This window comes from Carlito syrichta, unplaced genomic scaffold (assembly GCF_000164805.1).
Source record: "Carlito syrichta isolate Samal-C Ts95f unplaced genomic scaffold, Tarsius_syrichta-2.0.1 Scaffold301827, whole genome shotgun sequence".
Taxonomy (NCBI): domain Eukaryota; kingdom Metazoa; phylum Chordata; class Mammalia; order Primates; family Tarsiidae; genus Carlito; species Carlito syrichta.
The window spans coordinates 202,203-221,485 of NW_007245923.1; the positions used below are offsets into that span (position 1 = coordinate 202,203).

The 19,283-nt window shown below is 44.6% G+C and overlaps 1 protein-coding gene across 1 annotated transcript in view; it reads left to right on the forward strand.

The window, feature by feature from the left end:
* Positions 1-19,283, forward strand: part of IGF1R (insulin like growth factor 1 receptor) — a 255,643-nt gene that overhangs the window by 197,619 nt on the left and 38,741 nt on the right. Inside the window, exons 5-9 of the mRNA XM_008055345.2 lie at positions 9,021-9,235; positions 11,275-11,401; positions 13,004-13,242; positions 16,152-16,319; positions 16,541-16,745. Coding sequence (XP_008053536.2) covers positions 9,021-9,235; positions 11,275-11,401; positions 13,004-13,242; positions 16,152-16,319; positions 16,541-16,745 — 954 coding nt within the window. The remainder of the gene's footprint in view (positions 1-9,020; positions 9,236-11,274; positions 11,402-13,003; positions 13,243-16,151; positions 16,320-16,540; positions 16,746-19,283) is intronic.

A 19,283-nucleotide genomic window follows, 5' to 3' on the forward strand; every position in this document is an offset into this window, starting at 1 on the left:
AGTTGGAGTTTCACTCTGTCACCCAGGCTGGAGTGCAGTGGCCACTCCCGACCACCGCAGCCTCGACTTGCTGGGCTCCGGTGATCCTTCTGCCTCAGCCTTCCAAGTAGCTGGAACTACAGGCGCGCACCACTACGCCTGGCTAATTTTTTGATTTGTTGTAGAAATAAGGTCTCGCCAAGTTGCCCGGGCGGGTCTCGAACCCACGGGCTCAGGCAATCCACTCACCTCAGCCTCCCAAAGCGCGCGATTACAGGCTGAGCCACCAAGCCCGGCTGATGGGAGCTTTAAAATAACCGTGGGCTTTCCACTGGAGGATGAAAGTGGCTGCTGATCACATACACAATTGCTTTCCAACCGTTAGCCTGTGTGTACCTTTGCGTATGTGCTTTTCTCTTCACATTCTCCCTTCTAAATACAGCTCTTTCCTGACTTTAGGCTAATGCTTTGAAATAAAAGGAGTCATCAATTAAGGAGTGAACTTTTTCTGAAGAGAATTTGGGAAAATAATTTAGGATAAAAAGAGGTGGAAAGGTCATGGGAAAGGTTGTCCTTGCTGATTTATCTGCCCCAACTGGATAAAGTTACTGCATAAGGGTTTCTTTACAGCCTCCCTGTTTTTCTCAGAGTAACTCTTGGTCAGTCTTAAATTCTTAAAATTCCATTATCTGATATAGCTGAAGGGAGAGGGCTACTCTTTATTCCATCCTTGAAAAGCACACTGTCAGCCGGGCTCGGTGGCTCAGCCTGTAATCCCGCACCTTGGGAGGCTGACGTGAGTGGATTGCCTGAGCCTGCGGGTTCAAGACCCACCTGGGCAACTTGGCGAGACCTCATCCCTACAATAAATCAAAAACTAGCTGGGCGTGGTAAAGCACGCCTGTAGTTCCAGCTACTTGGAAGGCTGAGGCGGAAGGATCACCAGAGCCACTGCACTCCAGTCTGGGCAGCAGAGTGAGACTCCAACTCAAAAAAAAAGAAAAGCACACTGTCCTCCCCACTGGGAACACTGATTCTTTAGAAAAACTTTTTTTTTCTCAGCCAGGCTCGGTGGCTCAGCCTGTAATCCCACGCCTTTGGGAGGCTGAGCTGAGTGGATTGCCTGAGCCCGCGGGTTCGAGACCCGCCTGGGCAGCGAGACCTCATCTCTACAATAAGTCAAAAAATCAGCCGGGCGTGGTAGCACGTGCCTGTAATTCCTGCTACTCGGAAGGCTGAGGCGGAAGGATCACCGGAGCCCAGCAGGTCGAGGCTGCGGTGGCTGAGAGTGGCCACTGCACTCCAGTCTGGGTGACAGAGTGAGACTCCAACTCAAAAAAAAAAAAAAGAAAATTTTTTTCTCATTACAAAGGATGCTGCTCCTGTGCCCTGCCAACTTAAGGCTATGGTTGTTTGTTGTATTAATTTGTAAAATGAAGTTTAGCTCAATGTTCTTTTTCTAAGTAGGTTTGTGTTTCCAGAATCCCTATCTTGGTAAATCCTTTCTTTTTAGCGGATTGGTAGCTGTCAAATTTTTCTGCTGCTTAAGGCTATGCTTCCCCCACCCTCAGATTTAAGCAAGTGATAGACGTAGAGGTGACAGCTGAGAGTTCAATTAATTTTTATTAGGAATTATTATGTGATTACATTTTCATTGTGCATTAAGTATTATGCATTTAAATGTAACTGAAAAGTAAAGCTTGATTTTTGTTTGTAAGAACATTTATGATGTATTTTTCACAGTCTGAAACTTGTCTAAAACCTAAAGTATCAGTGTTTTTAAGGATGCTTGTTCACTGCTCAGGTCAATGGGAGGTTTCCCTTCCCAGGTAAACTTTGACCCCTGCCATTCCATTAGCATTTTAGGTGGGAGAGAAGGCCAAATGAACCATGATTTGCCTGTTGCTGCTCATTGACTCTGTAGCTTGGAGGATGCTGGGCTCCAACCTTTTATTCCTGCGTGCTGCTTTTGGGGGCTCTCTCTTTAGCTGGGCTCTTGGGAATCTTACCCCCGGGTGGGATTTGTTTTCTCTGGTCTGCTTTCTTCACCCTTGACTAAAAAGGTGTAGCTTGTCCTCACTTGTGATGAACTCCCCAAGAGCTCTGTTTGTTTCAGGTGTGACCAGTAGCAACAACTCCATTCTTTCTTTCTCCTCCTTGGACTCAGGGACAGAGTTAGGTCAGGCCCCTTCCCCTCACTTCTTCTGCAAGAAGGGAAATGTCAGAGGAGGGGAAAGAAGAGATCTAAACAGATAAACATCAACAGTGCAAAGCAGAACTCGCATAGTGCTACAGGGGAATGAAAGAAATGTGCCCTGAGCATGGAAGAGTCAGGTATCTGATTGAGAAGATCAGACTGACTTCTGAGAAGAGGTGGCATAAGAGATGGGCCTCTAAGGGTTTCTGGAAACACTCAGAAGGCAGAGGGTAAAGAAAGACAATTCAGGGAGAGTAGCAGAAGCAAAGGCTACGAGTTGGGGCATCCTGGGGCCTGTTGGGCAAATAATACTGGAGAGGTAGGTGGTGCTAGAGTTATGTAAGCTGTTTTGCACCCAGGTGTAGAAGGTTATAATTTAGGTAGGCCACGGACCATATTTAAGGCCTTTGAGTGAGTAGAGGAGTGTGAGCAGAGCTGACTGACATAATCTTGGTGTACTTTTGGTTTAAGTCAAGATAACTTTATTCCAGTGTTTCCCAAACTTTGCTAGAGTCCTCTGGGGGGGGGGGGCTTTGAGAAATTCTGATGCCCAAGTTGCACCCCTACCCCAATTCAGTAGGATTGTTTTAGGGTAGGATCCAGGCATCAGTGCTTTGCTAGGCTCTTTCAACATGCAGCAAAGATTGGAAACCACTGTTTATCCCTTTATTTCCTCCCACATGCATATCCCCAAAGCAGTTCAATTTTTGCCCCTAAATATTTTCTTGTCATACTGCTGCCTTTTAAAATACTAGTTTTCCTGACCTTCCCTTATAGCCAGTGAGAACATAAATAAGCATTTCCATTTGATTCAATAGGATGAAAGTTTTGTTGCCTTTTGTTTTTGATGGAGAGCCACAGAATAATTCAAAGTACAGAGATCCTTCAATTCTGACCACCTTGGTTTTCTAAAATGTTACTGAGATCCCTCTCAAAAAGTCTCCTGAGCAGTCCAGAATAGAAAATGCAAGCATTTTACATAGAGTAGAGCTCTTTAGTCCTCACTCAGAGCCTGTTTACTTTTATATCACACGCATTGTGAGCTGATTTTGTGACCTGCTTTCCAGGCAGGCAACAGATACAGGCAGAATCATATCATAACAGAAATCAGGGTGGTCACTGAAGAACAGCGCCCCAGATAGCTACCATTTCCTCAAGGATGTCACTCACTCTGTAATGTGATGTATTTCTAGAGTAATGACCTTAGATGTTAAGAAAATCAAGGTTCTTCTACTGATTACGAAGGAAACTGATTTTGTCATCCACATGTATGCAATTTCTATAAAATGACTAATTTTTAAGCTCTTGAATAAGAAAGAATGTTTCTATTATTTGGAAAATTACCTTATTTGGACAACCTGATGGCATTCAGATTACTAAGGAGTTAAAATGTCAAATTCTTGAGTGCTACTAAGGAGTGTTGCCTTGAGAAGAATAAAAATAGATGGAGGGTGGTGAGTTGAAAGAATTGAAATAAGTAGACACATTCAGGCATCTCTATGCTTTTGTCCCTACCACTTGACTTTGCAACACTCAGTGCTTCATGCTACCTTCTTAGTGCTCTAAGATTAGGCTGAAACATGGCTGCACATCAACACTTTCCTGGGACTTTTTGAAAATATACACTCAACCTTGTGACCTAGCAATTCCAGGATCTACCTGGTATCTACCCAAGAGAAGTGAAAACATGCCCATGCAAGACTTGCATGTGAATGTTCATAGTCATATTACTCATAATAGTATCCCTCCCCCCCCAACAAAAGGCCCACTGGAAATAATCCAAATATATGTCAGCAGATAAATGGATTTTTTAAATGTGGCACTCTATAATAAAAAGGAATGAAGTATGATACATATAACAACATGAGTGAACCTCAAAAACATTAGGCTAAGTGAAAAAAATCCACATGCAAAAGGCTACATATATATGACTCCATTAATATGTAATTTTCAGAAAAGGCAAAACTATGGAGACAGAATGCAGATCAGTGATGGCTAGGGGAAAAAAGTGGAGCTTGATCACCAACAGAATTGAGGAAATGACAGGATGATAGAAATGTTCTGAAACTGGGTAGTGGTGGTAGTTGGACAGCTATATAAATTTACTGAAACTTATGGAACTGTACACTTAACAGTGGGTACTTTTTTTTGCTAGGTAAATTATACTTCAGTAAAGCTTAAAAAAAAACCCAGTAAAGCAAAGGGAGACATTTTCTGATTATTTGTGTGGTCCTTTGTTTCACCCACATAGATATTCCCACCCTTGCTACATCCTCGAGGCTGTTGTAAATATTAGATTTGGGGGAGATGGGCATGGTGTAACCAGCTCTTTTGCAGATGGTTTGGAGGGAGTATCCCTTGCAGATAGCCTGGTAGCCGATGACAACGTCCGTGTGCTGGCTTCTGATGCCCCCTAGAGACAGCTATAAAGAGGCAACACTTTTTCCTTTGAGAAATGCGCTGGAATGATTGGTTGTGTCTTTGCAGATTTTTTTTTCAATATGTCAGCAAGGGTTGAAAAGGAGGGGAACTGTTCCTTCCTACCTCCATAAGCTGGAGACCTTGGGCTCAGCCCCCTTTGTCAAGGCACAGGACTTTCCTCTTCTGAGACTTTGTTCCAGGGGACTGTGACACTTCAGAGAGCAGAATCGGTCATCCCACACCTTTGTGGATGATTCAAAGCTCACAGTATCCTTTTATATTTAGCCCACCTGATTCTTCTGACTGGTCTCAGGACCAGAAGAGCAGGGAGGACTCCCCCAGTTTGTAGCTGAGAATCTCCAGCCTGGCAAGTAGAATCCTCCAAGCCCTGTACCTGGGACTGTCTTCTAAGTGCCACTCGGATTCTCAGGAGTCACGCCTGCCTTAGCTCCCTGCCCTTCCTGCCCTAAGTTGAGAAGTGATGGTATTGCCAGCTCGGAGTAAGCCACAAATAAAGCAGTTGACTATAGACTATGCGCTAGGCATTAAAATGGCGATACTGATAGCATACAGATGCTCTCAAAGAGATGATCGATCACTCCCACCCTTGCAGATTGGGAGATGGGACCTGCCCAAGTATAGAAACAAACATTTTTTGCAACACTGAGAAGGCTGAGAACCAGGATACCAATATCAATAAAATCCAGGCATTGTGGACCCTCTGGGAGCTAAAAAAAAGTAAACAAATAACTTAAATTTTTTTAAATGTTCTTTGAGCAAAAAGGCAGTAAGCTTAGAAACATTTAGGAAATCACATTTACTGAGTGATTTACTTAAGTAGTAATTTCCTTGAGGAAACTTAAGTATATGCATATTTTAGAGAGGTGCAGACAGGTCTCTGCCTTTTACCATCTCTAAATTCTCACCTAATCATGGAAGGAATTTGGGGGGAGCTGGGCTCCAAGCTGGGGTTGGAAAAACAAGAGCAGTATTGACAGACAGCTCATGAATGGCTTGATTATTATTTTGACAAGGGTTTTATTTTTATTTTTCTTTAACTTCCACAGGCTCCATAATGCCTGGGTTTTATTGATATTGGTATCCTGGCTCCCAGCCTTCTCAATAGTTGTTAGAAAAAAAAAAAAGTTTGTGTTTACTGTAAAAAGATAATCTTGTTTTTCAAAGTGATTAATCAAGTACACAGAATTTCAGTGTGCCTGCCATTCATTTGTCAGATTCCGGATTTATAATTCATGCTTCCTCCCATGAGGAGAAGAATGTTTTGTGCAAAAGGTATTTTTGGTGCAATTCTGTTCCCTGCTAGTGAAATTAGTTTACTAAGAGAGGTTTCATCCTGAATTGAGATGTAAGTTTGACCTGATTAATTGACCTTCATTCCTAGCCCAGAGTTTTCTTCACCAACAAGGAGATTTTGTCCCATAAAGTTAACCTAGCAGTAGCCAGACCTGTTGGGATCAGCATATCGAAATACAGAATCCCCTTCAGAGCTGGAAATATTCTGTGAGCAAAAATGGACTTATGATAGAGCAAATCTGTCTCCACCTTTGAACCCCTCTCTTTCAGTGGTGTGATGCACTGAACCCCCCGACCTCCAATAGCGTCACTCATAGCCTGGCACTGAGAAAGAGTAGGCATGGAGGGGGTCTGCTCCCAGAGGTGACAGAGCTGACTGGGCCATGTCCCAGCACTGGCTCTCCGGACCCACGCCTTATAATGTGTATACCATGTCTGGAGTCATTTGGATAATGTCTTATGTATCTTTCTGAGGACATAACTCATTTGTGTGTTAGGGAGGGAGCGCTTACTCTAAGCAAAGGATTGTTGATTCGCCAGTTTTTGCTGCTGTTTTGGTAGCCACTAATGTGTCCAGAGGCCAAAAGATGGGTTTGTGAAGAGCCTTGGTTTCAGAGGTACTGTCTTTGGACTCTCTTGTTGGTTCACTGAACTCTCTGCTGGCAGGACTCCAACCCCCCGCCCACTACACCCCAGCATGTGTGTGGACAGAGGGCCCAGTGCTCGGGGAGAGGTTGGACTTCAGGCTGGTGGGGCAGACTCCCCCTCAGCTCTGGAACTCCTTCTGGGCATTAGGGTCTTGGACTCAAAGTAGAAATGGAGTTTGGGTGTCACCTGTTCATTCACCTTGTTATCCTAAAAGTAAGTGAATGGGGCTACAAATGGATTGAGATGGAAATTTGACCTGATTAATTGGCCTTCACTCCTAGCCCCAGAGTTTACTTTACCAACAAGGAGATTTTTCTCCCATGAAGTTAACTTAGAAGTAGCCAGACCTATTGGGATCAGCATGTCGAAACACAGAATCCCCTTCAGAGCTGGAATTATTCCATGAGCAAGAATGGGCTTTTGATAGAGCAAATCTGTTTCCACCCTTGAACCCTCTTTCAGTGATGTAATGCACTGAACCTCCCTACCTCCAATAGCGTTACATATGTGCAGCTCATTAATGGCATTTCTGGTCCTGGGTCCTTGTCTCAGAACTCCCTCCTGGTCTGAACTCCCTTGTGAATTCTCAGGAAAATGTCACTGGGCTGCAGGGTTGTAGCTGAAACTTGTGCTTTGCTCTAAATGAGTCTCAGGCTGAGGATTGACCAACTGGTTGAAGGTCCTTGTGTGGGTGTAAATAACAGACCCACACCAGATGCAGAGAGGTGCTCAATGGACGCAGCCTCCAGGGTAGAGGAGGGCTCAGGGGTTGTGTTTTGTCCTAGCTATCCTGGCTCTGCAGAGAGGGCTGAGTCCTTTTTTCTCTGTATGTTTGTGTGTTGGATCTATGAGTGGCTCCTAGAAATTGTTCAAAGTGCTACACTGAATTCTAGACTCAGTTTCTTTTTTTTTTTTTGAGTTGGAGTCTCACTCTGTCACCCAGACTGGAGTGCAGTGGCTGCTCCCGGCCACCACAAACTCGACCTGCCAAGTTCTGGCGCTCCTTCTGCCTCAGCCTTCCGAGTAGCAGGAATTACAGGCACGCACTACCATGCCCGGCTAATTTTTAATTTATTGTAGAGATGAGGTCTCGCCAAGTTGCCCAGGCAGGTCTTGAACCCGTGGGCTCAGGCAATCCACTCACCTCAGCCTCCCAAAGTGCTGGGATTACAGACTGAGCCACCGAGCCCGGCTTAGACTCAGTTTCTTACAAAGAATGTGAGGGAGCCTCAGAGGAGGAGTAGAGGGAACTGGGCCCATCAGCACAGAGGACTCAGACTTCCAGGGATCCAGAGAGGAAGGCCCACTGCAGGGATCTTTCTCCAGACCCCACGCTGTAGCTGTCTGCTTTCTCACCTCCCTCAGGGATAGGTTTCTTCTGACACTTGGGTAGCCAGAGATAACTGCTGTGTTGGCTGTCCCCACATCTTTTCTTCAGTGGACAGGTTGGTCTGCTGTTTGTGTGCACACCCATGGGAGCAGGAGCCATGTCTGGCTTGGAGGGCACTTCACTGGAGCTCAGCCTTTGTTAGACCAGTGATTCTCCAAGTGTAGTCCAGGGACCATAGCAGTGTCAGCACCACCTGGCACTTGTTAGAAATGAAGATTCTCAGTCTACCCCAGACCTACTGAATTAGAAGCTCCGGGGGCAGAGCCTAGCAGGCTGAAAACACACTTTGTACACACCAAACTTGTAGAACCACTGGGCTAGGCTGAAAACACACTTTGTACACACCAAACTTGTAGAACCACTGGGCTGAAAACACACTTCATACACACCAAACTTGTAGAACCACTGGTGTTGGACCCTAAGTCCTATTACCTGGATGAGGACTGCCCACTGGGCTGTTCTTCTTCCCCCACCCTCTACCGGGACTGGAGCTGGGGCTTCTTAGGGTAAAAGTTGAAACTAGAAGAGGGAGCTGGCCCAGGGTTGGCCTACCCTGAGCCTGTCTCCTCATCCCATGCTGTCTCCTGTCCCATCATACACTGCTGATTGGGCATAGGTAGGATTTACTCCCAAGGATAATGGGAGACTTTGCAGTGGATGTGTAAGCTGTTTCGGTTGGGTAACAGAGCATACCTGTTCTCCCATGCACTGATGTCAAGCACATCAAGCACATTGTACATACTTGGCTCCGAGAAAAATAACCAAAGGCATTTCTTGGGAATGATTTGAGTAATATCCTTGGGTGTGAGAAGCATTATTTGTTGGTGATAGAGGTTGTAAAATTAATTACTGTCTTATTGATTTCAATGTGTTGTTTTTAAATCATGTTGTTGCCATTGTTAACAGCAACTATCCATACTTATATAGCGTTAATAACTGAATCTCTTATTGGCAAAGGAAATGTGTTACAGAGCAGGTGGCCGAGAGGACCTGTGTCATGTGGCCAATAGGCTAGAGGGGACTAACTGGGGCCAAGGGCAGGTGCACTGACATTGATTTCTGTGCTTCTAGGAATTACTCCTTCTATGTCCTCGATAACCAGAACTTGCAGCAACTGTGGGACTGGGACCACCGCAATCTGACCATCAAAGCAGGGAAAATGTACTTTGCTTTCAATCCCAAACTGTGTGTCTCTGAAATTTACCGCATGGAAGAAGTGACGGGGACTAAAGGGCGCCAGAGCAAAGGGGACATAAACACCAGGAACAATGGAGAGAGAGCCTCCTGTGAGTGACAACATTTTAAACACAGTAGACCCGACCATCATGATAACAGCGGACCCACCTCCCATGTGGGATGGCAGCTTTCCTCTGTGGCCGCTTCCTCATTTCACTTGGGGGGACCACTAGGCCACCTTAACTAGCACTTTGCTCCTACTTATGTGTCTTCAAGTCAAAAGTGGGTGGATTCATGATGTATTCATATTTATATAAATTTTCCTGAGCATCTATGTGAGTGTGTTAAACACTTATAAATAGGTCCTCTCTCAGGCTTTAAAGTAGTGCTCACAGAATTCACAGTTATATGTCCTTTTTTACACAGGCACATGGTTAGATTGTTTTTCAGAGGAAGGTCACTGCACTCCAGCCCTGCCCTCACTTTCACACAGAATAGAGGTAGAGGCCTGAGGGTGGAAGGGGGTCTGCTACCAGCACAGCCCCCCTGCCGGCCGTAGTTCCTGTCCCTCACACTCAGCCTCCTCTTTGCTCCCACCCCAACATGAAAAAGAAGGAGTAAGCCTGCATCCCTGAGCTGATATTGCTTTTTAAATTTAGAACAATATAATTATAGCCTTGTACTGGTTATAAAACTTTTGCTTTAAGATCTCATAACAGAGATCCAACTATGTGTGTCTCACTTACAGAAAACTGTATAGAAAACTGCTGCTAAGAATGTTGTGGCTCTTTTTGGTTGGATAGGGTTTATAAAAGTAAATTGTCCATTTACTTTTGGCTTTTAATAAGGAAAGGGTATTAGAAAAAAGTAGGGTGACTTGTATGATTAAGGGGGATTTGTGTATGTGTGTATGTTCACACGTGTGTACACACATAAGGAGGTGAATCTGCAAAAGGATTAACCTTCAGTTTTGACATGTTTTGCTGGGGTCTGGATTGACCTGGTGGACCCTCAGATTGCTCTGGAGGAGTGTCAGAGGGAAGCATCCTGACCTAGAGCTGGAGAGCGTACTTACAGCCAGCACTTTCTCCCTCCCTGCCCGCCTCTCTTCCACTACAGGCCCTGTCTTGCTCCCTGTTCAGGCCATAGTACAAGCAGATGTATCCGAGCATCTGCAGAGTGCTTTTCTCCTTAGAGTCAGCCAGTCTGACCTCTCTGATCATAAATGCAGTAGCCATTTATTTTTTTTTGAAAACAGAAACATTATTTCCTCTCTGAACATTTCAGCAGAAACTGCAACACTTTCTGAGCTTAGTCGAGCACATTTTGCCCTAAAGACTTCTTAGCTTTTCACTGCCTTCAGTCTCTCTGCCTCACCCGACTGTATAGTGAGATTTGGGCAAACAGGAGGAAAGGACAGCTTGTCAGAGAGCTTCAGGTCTCTGTGAGGGCAGGCAGTCATAAGCCCTTCCTTGGTTCTCATCATAATTTGAATTTGATCCAAGGAACAAGGGGGGGGGGCTGGGGACAGCTTCCCTGCCATACCTTCTAGCCAAGTCTTACTTCCCCCAGAGCACATAGGGCTTGGACTTGTGAAAGTGCTCTTGTCATTGCTTAATCTAGCTGCCTGTGGTTTGTCAGCACTCTCTGGAGGCCTCAGTGGAGTCTTTGTGTCCTTCCAGATTGATAGCAAGTTTAGGCCAAGAAAAGTTTCTTTCTGCAGTGCATGTGTGGGCTCTCACCTGTTTCTGGTGGTCATACAGGAGCCGGCAGCTATCCACAACTGCATAATAGATTCTGTCTAGCTTAAGGCGCACTCTCACTCTACCAGGCCCCCTTTGGGAGCCAGCATCTTAGGAATGGAACAGGAAGATAAGGCCACCTTGTTCACTGAAGTGGCCCTTCGAATTCCCTGAACAAATAGCCAGTGCAACTGACTGAACTAAAACAGGGCAACAAACAAACCCCTTGGACCGCCACCTAGTGAAATGTGTGAGTTCTTAGTGGAAAATAAGAGAGCCACTTAGGAAGTCCAGAAGGCAACTTAGCGTGAACAGCCAGCTTTGGGAAATGGGAAACAGTACCACTGCAGGTGCTTTTCAGAGACATGTGGATCTCTGTCACTCATGGATGTGCCTCTGTGCCCCAGGCGAAAGTGACGTCCTGCATTTCACCTCCACCACCACGTGGAAGAACCGCATCATCATAACCTGGCATCGGTACCGGCCCCCTGACTACAGGGATCTCATCAGCTTCACTGTTTACTACAAGGAAGCGTGAGTTTCTGCATTGGGTGATATTCCGTTGACAGGGCCGCGAATGGGGAAGGCCAATCTTGGTCATTGTATGTGTTGACTGAATGCAAGGAATCAGCAGCCCCCAGAGAGAACATGCTGAGTGTCCCCACTTCATCCCCACACATCCTCCCTGGCTGTCCTGTGACTCAGTCACAGCTTATGACTGCCACAAGTTAGAAAATGTGAGCTTGAGGCCTTTCATTCTTTAGTGGGTAATTAGAGATATTTGAATAAAATAAACCCAAAGAGGAGAAAGCTTGTTTTTTTCAAGAATTAGGTCAGTTCAAACTGTCACCATGAAGAAGGTAGGGCTTCACTGAAATACTCTTTCAGCCTTCATGCCCACCACCTCAGGGAACACCCCATGGGCGCATGGCTCTCTTGCAGTGCCCCCCTGGGCTGGTGCATCATCTTCCTGTTCCCCTGTCTGTGGGCTTCTCCCAAGCTGTGGCCATCAGCCGTAGGTCATGGGCCCTCCAAACAATGGAGAGAGAACAACCTCCATGTCTCAAATCTTTCGTGACTTCTCCCAGAATCTGCTGAGGGCTTTTCTTGGGCCGTCACATGACTTTCGCCTGTCTAAGCAGCCATGGCTTATTCCTCCAGATTGCATCCTCTCTGTCTCTCTCTCTTCCTTTGCCTCCTGTATTCAGGTGTTTCCCCCAGTCTGCTTAGTAATCCCCCTTACTCAGGTCCCATCTTAATGCTGTAGATCTCTTTCCCAGGTGTTTGACTTCCCTGAGGCACCAGTGACAGCATGTTGTCCCCTTTTCCCATGCTGCAGCTGAGGCCCTGGAAATGGTTATAGGCAATGAGACATGGGGAACTCACAATTACTGGGCATTCAGGGTTTGTATATATGGGAATCCCTCATGATCTACCATCATGACAGCAGGCAGGGTTATGTTCATGTTTGCTTCAGAAACCAATGACCAGCAGTTTGTCCAGCCCTTTTATGTGATAAATGTAGAATCCCTACCCAACCATGCACCTGTGCAAAACACTGTATTCTCTTAGATAGTTGCACCAATGCTTTGGCAATGTCAGCTGGTAATTTCACTAAGGAGCTGATACTAGTGTTTAAGACAATCTGAAAACTAAATATTTGAATATTATAAGATGATTAAACATCTGAATTGTTTATGAGCAATTTAGACTTTAGAAGCTACTTTTGCTTTTTTTTAGGAAAGTCATTTTTCTCCAAAAGTTATTTTTTATCACAATCTGAGGGTTGCATTAAATGACTACTAGTTTTTTCTTAATGGTAAAAAATTGTACTAGTCAGAAGAGAGAAAAATAGCACTTGCATGTGATCTTAAGGAGCAGTAACTACTCAATACCAGTAACTATTGAACTTGCTCTTCCTGAGGCAGAGTATTCAGTTCTGTAGTGCTTAACTGTGGTGAAACCCAGAGTCTAGTTGCTTAATTCTATTCTTCTATAAAAATCTAATTGGTTATTTGTTTTATTTAGAACTCCCATTGTAGAAAGTATGAAATTCTGGGCCTCTGGGGAAGGTTTTGGGGCACTGTGATGTCAGAGCCCTGAAATTTTCTCTGACCTTGATTGATTGTCTTTCAGACCCTTTAAGAATGTCACGGAGTATGATGGGCAGGATGCCTGCGGCTCCAACAGCTGGAACATGGTGGATGTGGACCTCCCACCCAACAAGGATGTCGAGCCTGGCATCTTGCTGCATGGGCTGAAGCCCTGGACTCAGTATGCTGTTTATGTCAAGGCTGTGACCCTCACCATGGTAGAGAATGACCACATCCGTGGGGCCAAGAGTGAGATCTTGTACATTCGTACCAATGCTTCAGGTATCCACGCCCCCAGACAAGCCCCAAATCCAAGCTTCCTCACGAGCTCATTGTGTTCACTTATACAAAGTATAATTGTAGGGCTAGCAGTGGGAAATGCCTGTTGTCTTCTTGTCTAGACATAATACTGTGTGGTATTCTTTTCCCCACTTCTCACACCTTGGGCTCTTCCATGCTATTTTCTGGACTTAGTACCATCTGCCATCATCTGTGTCCCTGTTCTGTGCTGGTGAGCTTAGATCCTTCAGGTTGCCGGGCTGGTTTCCTTGGAAGGCCCAGCCAGAAACAATCCTCTTTCCTTCTTGTTTATTTTGAGCTTCCCTCATGTGGTTTTCCATCTTCTTTCTGTAGTCTCTAGGTGCCAAGGAAGTAGGCAAAAGTTGAAAAACTACAGATAGTATATGTTATGCATATTCAAAGTCATCACTGATGGAAGTGTTGCTCCTTCTCCCTTTATCTTCAGGTTCTAAATAATCTCGTTTCTCAATTCCAAATCTGGAAACAATAAAACAATCATCTATATATATCTTTCAAGTATATAAAAGCAAGTTTAGAAGTAGAAAAATGTGCTTTAGTTTTAAAGACACTGATTGTCTTCGTCCACTAGGGGTGCTGTAATAAAAGTAGCATAGACTAGGTGGCTTATAAAAATTAGAAATTTCTCACAGTTCCAAAGCCCACAAAGTTCAAAACCAAGGTAGCAGCAGATTTGGTGATGGCCTGCTTCCTGTTTCATAGACAGCTACTTTGTCATTGTGTCCTTATGTGGAGGAAGGGATGAGGAAGCTCTCTGATGTCTCTTTTATAAGGGCATTAGTCTTATTCATGAGGGCTTCATCCTTATGACTTAATCACCTCTGAAAGGCCTCACCTAGTACCATCACTTTAGGGGTTAGTATTTAAATGTGAATTCTGGGGGGAAGCAGACATTCATTCTACAGCACTGGTAAGTACTCTTTGATAATGGCCATTGTTTTAATGGCTAAGGTATTTTTTTTTTTTTTGAGTTGGAGTCTCACTCTGTCTCCCAGATTGGAGTGCAGTGGCTACTCCTGGCTACCGCAGCCTCAGCCTGCTGGGCTACGGTGATCCTTTCACCTCAGCCTTCCAAGTAGCTGGAACCACAGGCGCGCGCTACCATGCCCAGCTAATTTTTTGATTATTGTAGAGCTGAGGTCTCGCCAAGTTGCCCGGGCAGGTCTCGAACCCGCGGGCTCAGGCAGTCCACTCACCTCAGCCTCCCAAAGCATGGGATTACAGGCTAAGCCACCGAGCCCAGCTAGGTATGTTTAAATACCCATAAGCTAGGACAAAATGTGTTTAAATGGAAGGGTGAGAAGAAAATGCTGATAGGAAAAACCTTTTGCTTATGCACAACTGTTTCCTCCTCCCCTCCTGCCACATTTCTACAATCCTATAAGTGGCCACAATCATGTAAGTAATACTATTTGAAAACAATGTTCAGGACAGTATTTATAGAAATAAATTTGGCACAGACCTCTGATCCTGGGTGTGGGTTTGTATAGCAGAAGTTCAATGCAACAGAATAGATTTTTTATCCTAAAATTTGGAAGTAGCCCCTCCCAGTAATTCATTACGCAAGTTTGGGGAAAAAAAGGAATCTCTCCTAATTGTGACAAATTCTTAAGAAACCCATTTACTTTTCCCAAAGATGGAAAACCGAGCACTGTACAAATTAATCAGTTTACTATGTATTGGTCCCTGTCCTTATAAGTGGTTAGAGACAGAGAAAAACTTATTTCCCTGCTTCTGCTTTTTTGTGACACCTATCATTGAAATATCTAGGAATGACCTGTTTATTTTTGAAGTACTTATTTTTGGAAACCCTAAATGACTGAGCATCAAGTGGTTATGTTTTCTCTGAAACAGCTAGCATTAGTCATAACCTTTTTCCAAAATATCAACCCTTAAAGGTGTTCAGAACTTTGTGTGTATTATATACTCTCAAGCTGTTTGCCCCTTTCAGATTTTAAAAACGACTTGGGTGAAGGTGTTGTTTAAATGATATACAGTAAAGGTTTCTCTTGCACTTTGGAAAAAGCATCAAAATTAATCCTTTTTTGTAAACCCAATGATTTCAGTGGTCCTGGTATACTTTGTCCCTGATACACAAGGCAGCTCTGGATTTGGTTTTAGAGGTCAGTAGTAAGTAAAACTTGATTAGATTTTTATGCCTTGCCTGTAAATCAATATTCCTTTTGCTGGTAACAGTCCTTTGCTTGAAATCAGGGCTTCCATGTGCCTGCGTCTCTCTGAGACTTGCTTTTCAGAGTCATGTCTTAGTCACTCCACTGATGTGTCATTACAGAATGGCGAGGTTCCATGCTCTCTGTCTTCCTTTTTCCCTCTCCGCCTTACACATGGAGTGACACGCACATGCACACTCTTTCACACACATGCCTGCTCCCCCCACAGTTCCCTTTCTACTTCCCTCTTCTTTTTGGCTTCTTGCCATTTTTATCAGAGATTCACAATCTCAGATGAAATCCAAGTGAGTCAGTTTCACCACTTGTTGAAATGGCTGGAGTTAAACACTGTGGAGAATGGCAGTTGTAATAAATGAGAAATATCAGGTGTTTGAATTAGCTGTAGATTTTACATTGTCTCTTCTAACCCTGGTTGTGCCTCCGCAACCTTTTTCCATTTGCAGCTTAGTAATGTTTGTTTTCACAGAGATTACCTAAAAAAAGATATTATAAAGGGAAATGTGGCATTTTAAGTAATACTATTTCAAAACAAGTTTCAGTTTTCACTTTGTGTTTCATCATTCATTGCTATTTTCTTATTCAGGTCAAACTTGCAGCTTCCTGTTAGTTGCATTGAGTATCTGATCGCCTGGAACTCAGGTTCATTCTGTTTTCTGAAATGTTCTTTGTTCCTCTTTCCAGTTCCTTCCATTCCTCTGGATGTTCTTTCAGCATCAAACTCCTCTTCTCAGTTAATCGTAAAGTGGAACCCTCCCTCCCTGCCCAACGGTAACCTGAGTTATTACATCGTGCGGTGGCAGCGGCAGCCCCAGGACGGCTACCTTTACCGGCACAATTACTGTTCCAAAGGTGAGGGTGCTGGCAGCAACCCAGGAGGAGGGTATGACTGTTGGTTCCCATGGTTTGAGCAAACCGGAGCCCCACTATTACACATATCTGGTAACAGTGTAGCCCTTTGTTGGAAACCTGCCATCTTCTTTGTTAAGGTGCTGACAGCTATTCTTTTTCCTCACATGCATGTATAACAGCTTCCATTCCCACTCTCATTTTGGCTTCTCTTTTCCACGAAGACAAAATCCCTATCAGGAAGTACGCCGATGGCACCATTGACATTGAAGAGGTAACAGAGAATCCTAAGACCGAGGTGTGTGGTGGAGAGAAAGGGCCCTGCTGTGCTTGCCCCAAAACTGAAGCTGAGAAGCAGGCAGAGAAGGAGGAGGCTGAGTACCGCAAAGTATTTGAGAATTTCCTGCACAACTCCATCTTCGTGCCCAGGTACCAATGCCGTTTGAATTTTCACTTGACAGAACCTGCTGCTCAGGTAGGTTCTGTTGCTTTTCTCTCCTCCAGGTAGTTTGTAAGCCAACCGCTGTGGGGCACAGCACAGTAGACATTGAGATGGAGCAACAAAAGCTGGTGGCAGTTGGTGAGGTGGTGTCCCTGTGGAAGCTGGTCAGCCATTAATGGAGGGGCGGCCAGGGGTGACAGATGCCATGGCCTCTCAGCCACACAGTCTCCTTCTGAGATCAGGTGGGCTCCTCATGGTAGAGATGGGGAGATGGAACTCAGGAAGGCTCATGGAAACCAGTACGAGAAAAAGCTGGGATCGGGTTCCATCTCTGCTTTGAATGGGGGCCCATCTCTGCCTGTCCTCCTTCTCCCTGCTGGCTGTCTCAGCCTGGCAGAGGAGTGAAGCAAGAAGGAAAAAAACTGAATTTATTTTCTTTGAGTTGTGTCTCAGGCTGTCACCTAGGAGGCTGGAGTGCAGTGACATGATCACAGTGTACCATAGCCTTGACCTCCTGGGTTCAGGCAATCCTCCCACCTTAGCCTCTTGAGTAGCAGGACTACAGATGTGCACCACCATACCTGAATAATTTATTATTATTATTATTATTATTATTTTTATAGAGACAAGGTCTCACTATGTTTTGAAGGGACCTGCCTTCAAAACATAACCAAGTGCCACGGTACTCTTTATGGGCAAGTTGGGAGGCAATATAGAAGACAGCCAGCCTTTCCAGAAAGCACAGCACTGCCCCAAGGATTCTGTCTGCTCCTCTGCTCTGGTTTCAGTTTCTGTGAAAACAAAAGCAGAGGAAAATAAATGTTGATAGCAGCACTATTCATAGTAGCCAAAAACTGGAAGCATGCCAAAGAGCCATCAACAGATGAGTGGATCAACAAGATGGGGTCTAACACTACCATGGAGTATTATTAAACCATAAAAAGGAAGGAAATTCGGATTCATGCTTCAACATGGATGAACCTTGAAAACACTGTGCCCAGGGAAACAAGGCCAGGCACAAAGGTCAAATATTGCATGATTCCATATATATGAAATACATGGATGCTGGGCATGATGGCTTGCACCTTTAATCCCAGCACTTTGGGAGGCCGAGGCAGGCACATTGCTTGAACCTAGGAGTTTAAGACCAGCCTGGGCAACATGGCGAGACCTCATCCCTTAAAAAAAAATCAAAAAGTTAGCCAGCTGTGGTGGCACACATCTGTAGTCCCACCTACTTGGAAGATGAGGTGGAAGGATCGCCTGAGCCCAGGGAGTTGAGGCTTCTGTGAACTATGATCGTCGTGATTATGCCACTGCACTCCATTATGGGCAACACAGTAAAACTCCAACTCAAAAAAAAAAAGAAGAAGAAGGAAATACATGGAGCATGGAGTAGGCAAGTGCATAGTGACAGAAAGTGGATTAGAGTTAACCCAGGAGGTGGAGGGAAGAGGGGAATAGGGAGTTATTCCCTATTATTCCATAGTGGATAAAGTTTCTGTTTGGGGTGATGAATATTTTTAGAAATAGATCATGGTAATGGTTGCATAACATTGTGAATACAATTAATACCACTGACTGTACCCTTAAATGTTTTTATAGTAGCAAAATTATATCTTATATTTTTTCTAATTTTATTTTAACACAATAAAAAATAATAAACAAAATAGTTTTTTTGAAAAGTAGAGGAAGGTTTGGCAGAGCAACCTAGTAATGTATGAGAAAGGAGCAGAGCAGCGTCCTTGGCTCCTTTTTCTTCCAGAAGATTGTAGCATAGATTTTGTACACAACCTAGTACCTAAAAACTAGGGGGAGGAGCTGGCTTTAGATCAGCATTTTACCCACAACCCATGGCCCCCATCCCATTGTTCCCCTGCTGCCAGCACCCTGCCCAGCATGTTCTCTTCTCCTCCTGCCCCCCAACCCTGAGAGGCTCCAGAACTGTTTATTCTGTAGTTCCTCTGCTCTTCAAGACTTTCTTAAGTTGTCCCAACAATCATTTTTAAAGTGATTGCTTTTTCTGCCAAGTGCCCTTCCTGATATTTGCAAAATGATGGAAGCTAGCCATCCTACTTTTAAAAAACTAGTGAAGTGGGAAGTAAAGACCATTTAGCACTGGAGGTACTGTTTCTTTTTTTAGAAGAAAACTCTTAGTTGCTTGGTGGCTTTCTTTCTCTCTCACTGTTAAGACCAGGAGAGCTTCCAGGAGGGCCTGTGAACCAGTGGGGCTCTACCAGCCTGCCCTGCTGGGGGCACCTTCTGCGGGCTGGTAGATTATAAGGCTGCTGCTCAGGTGTGAGCCTTGTGGTCTTATTCATGGTATCTGTGTATCATATGTGGTTCCTAGAATCAGAAAGTTTGTGGACTGGAAAGAGCACAAAGATGTTTGGAAACTGGGACCTCTCTGACATTCTAATAAATTAAGCAATTTGGGACAAGGCTCTGCATTTACATAGCCTGGGCACTTTCCCTTCATGGTGTTCCTTCTCCATGTGATCCATTCCCCCCAGGCTGGTGATGGC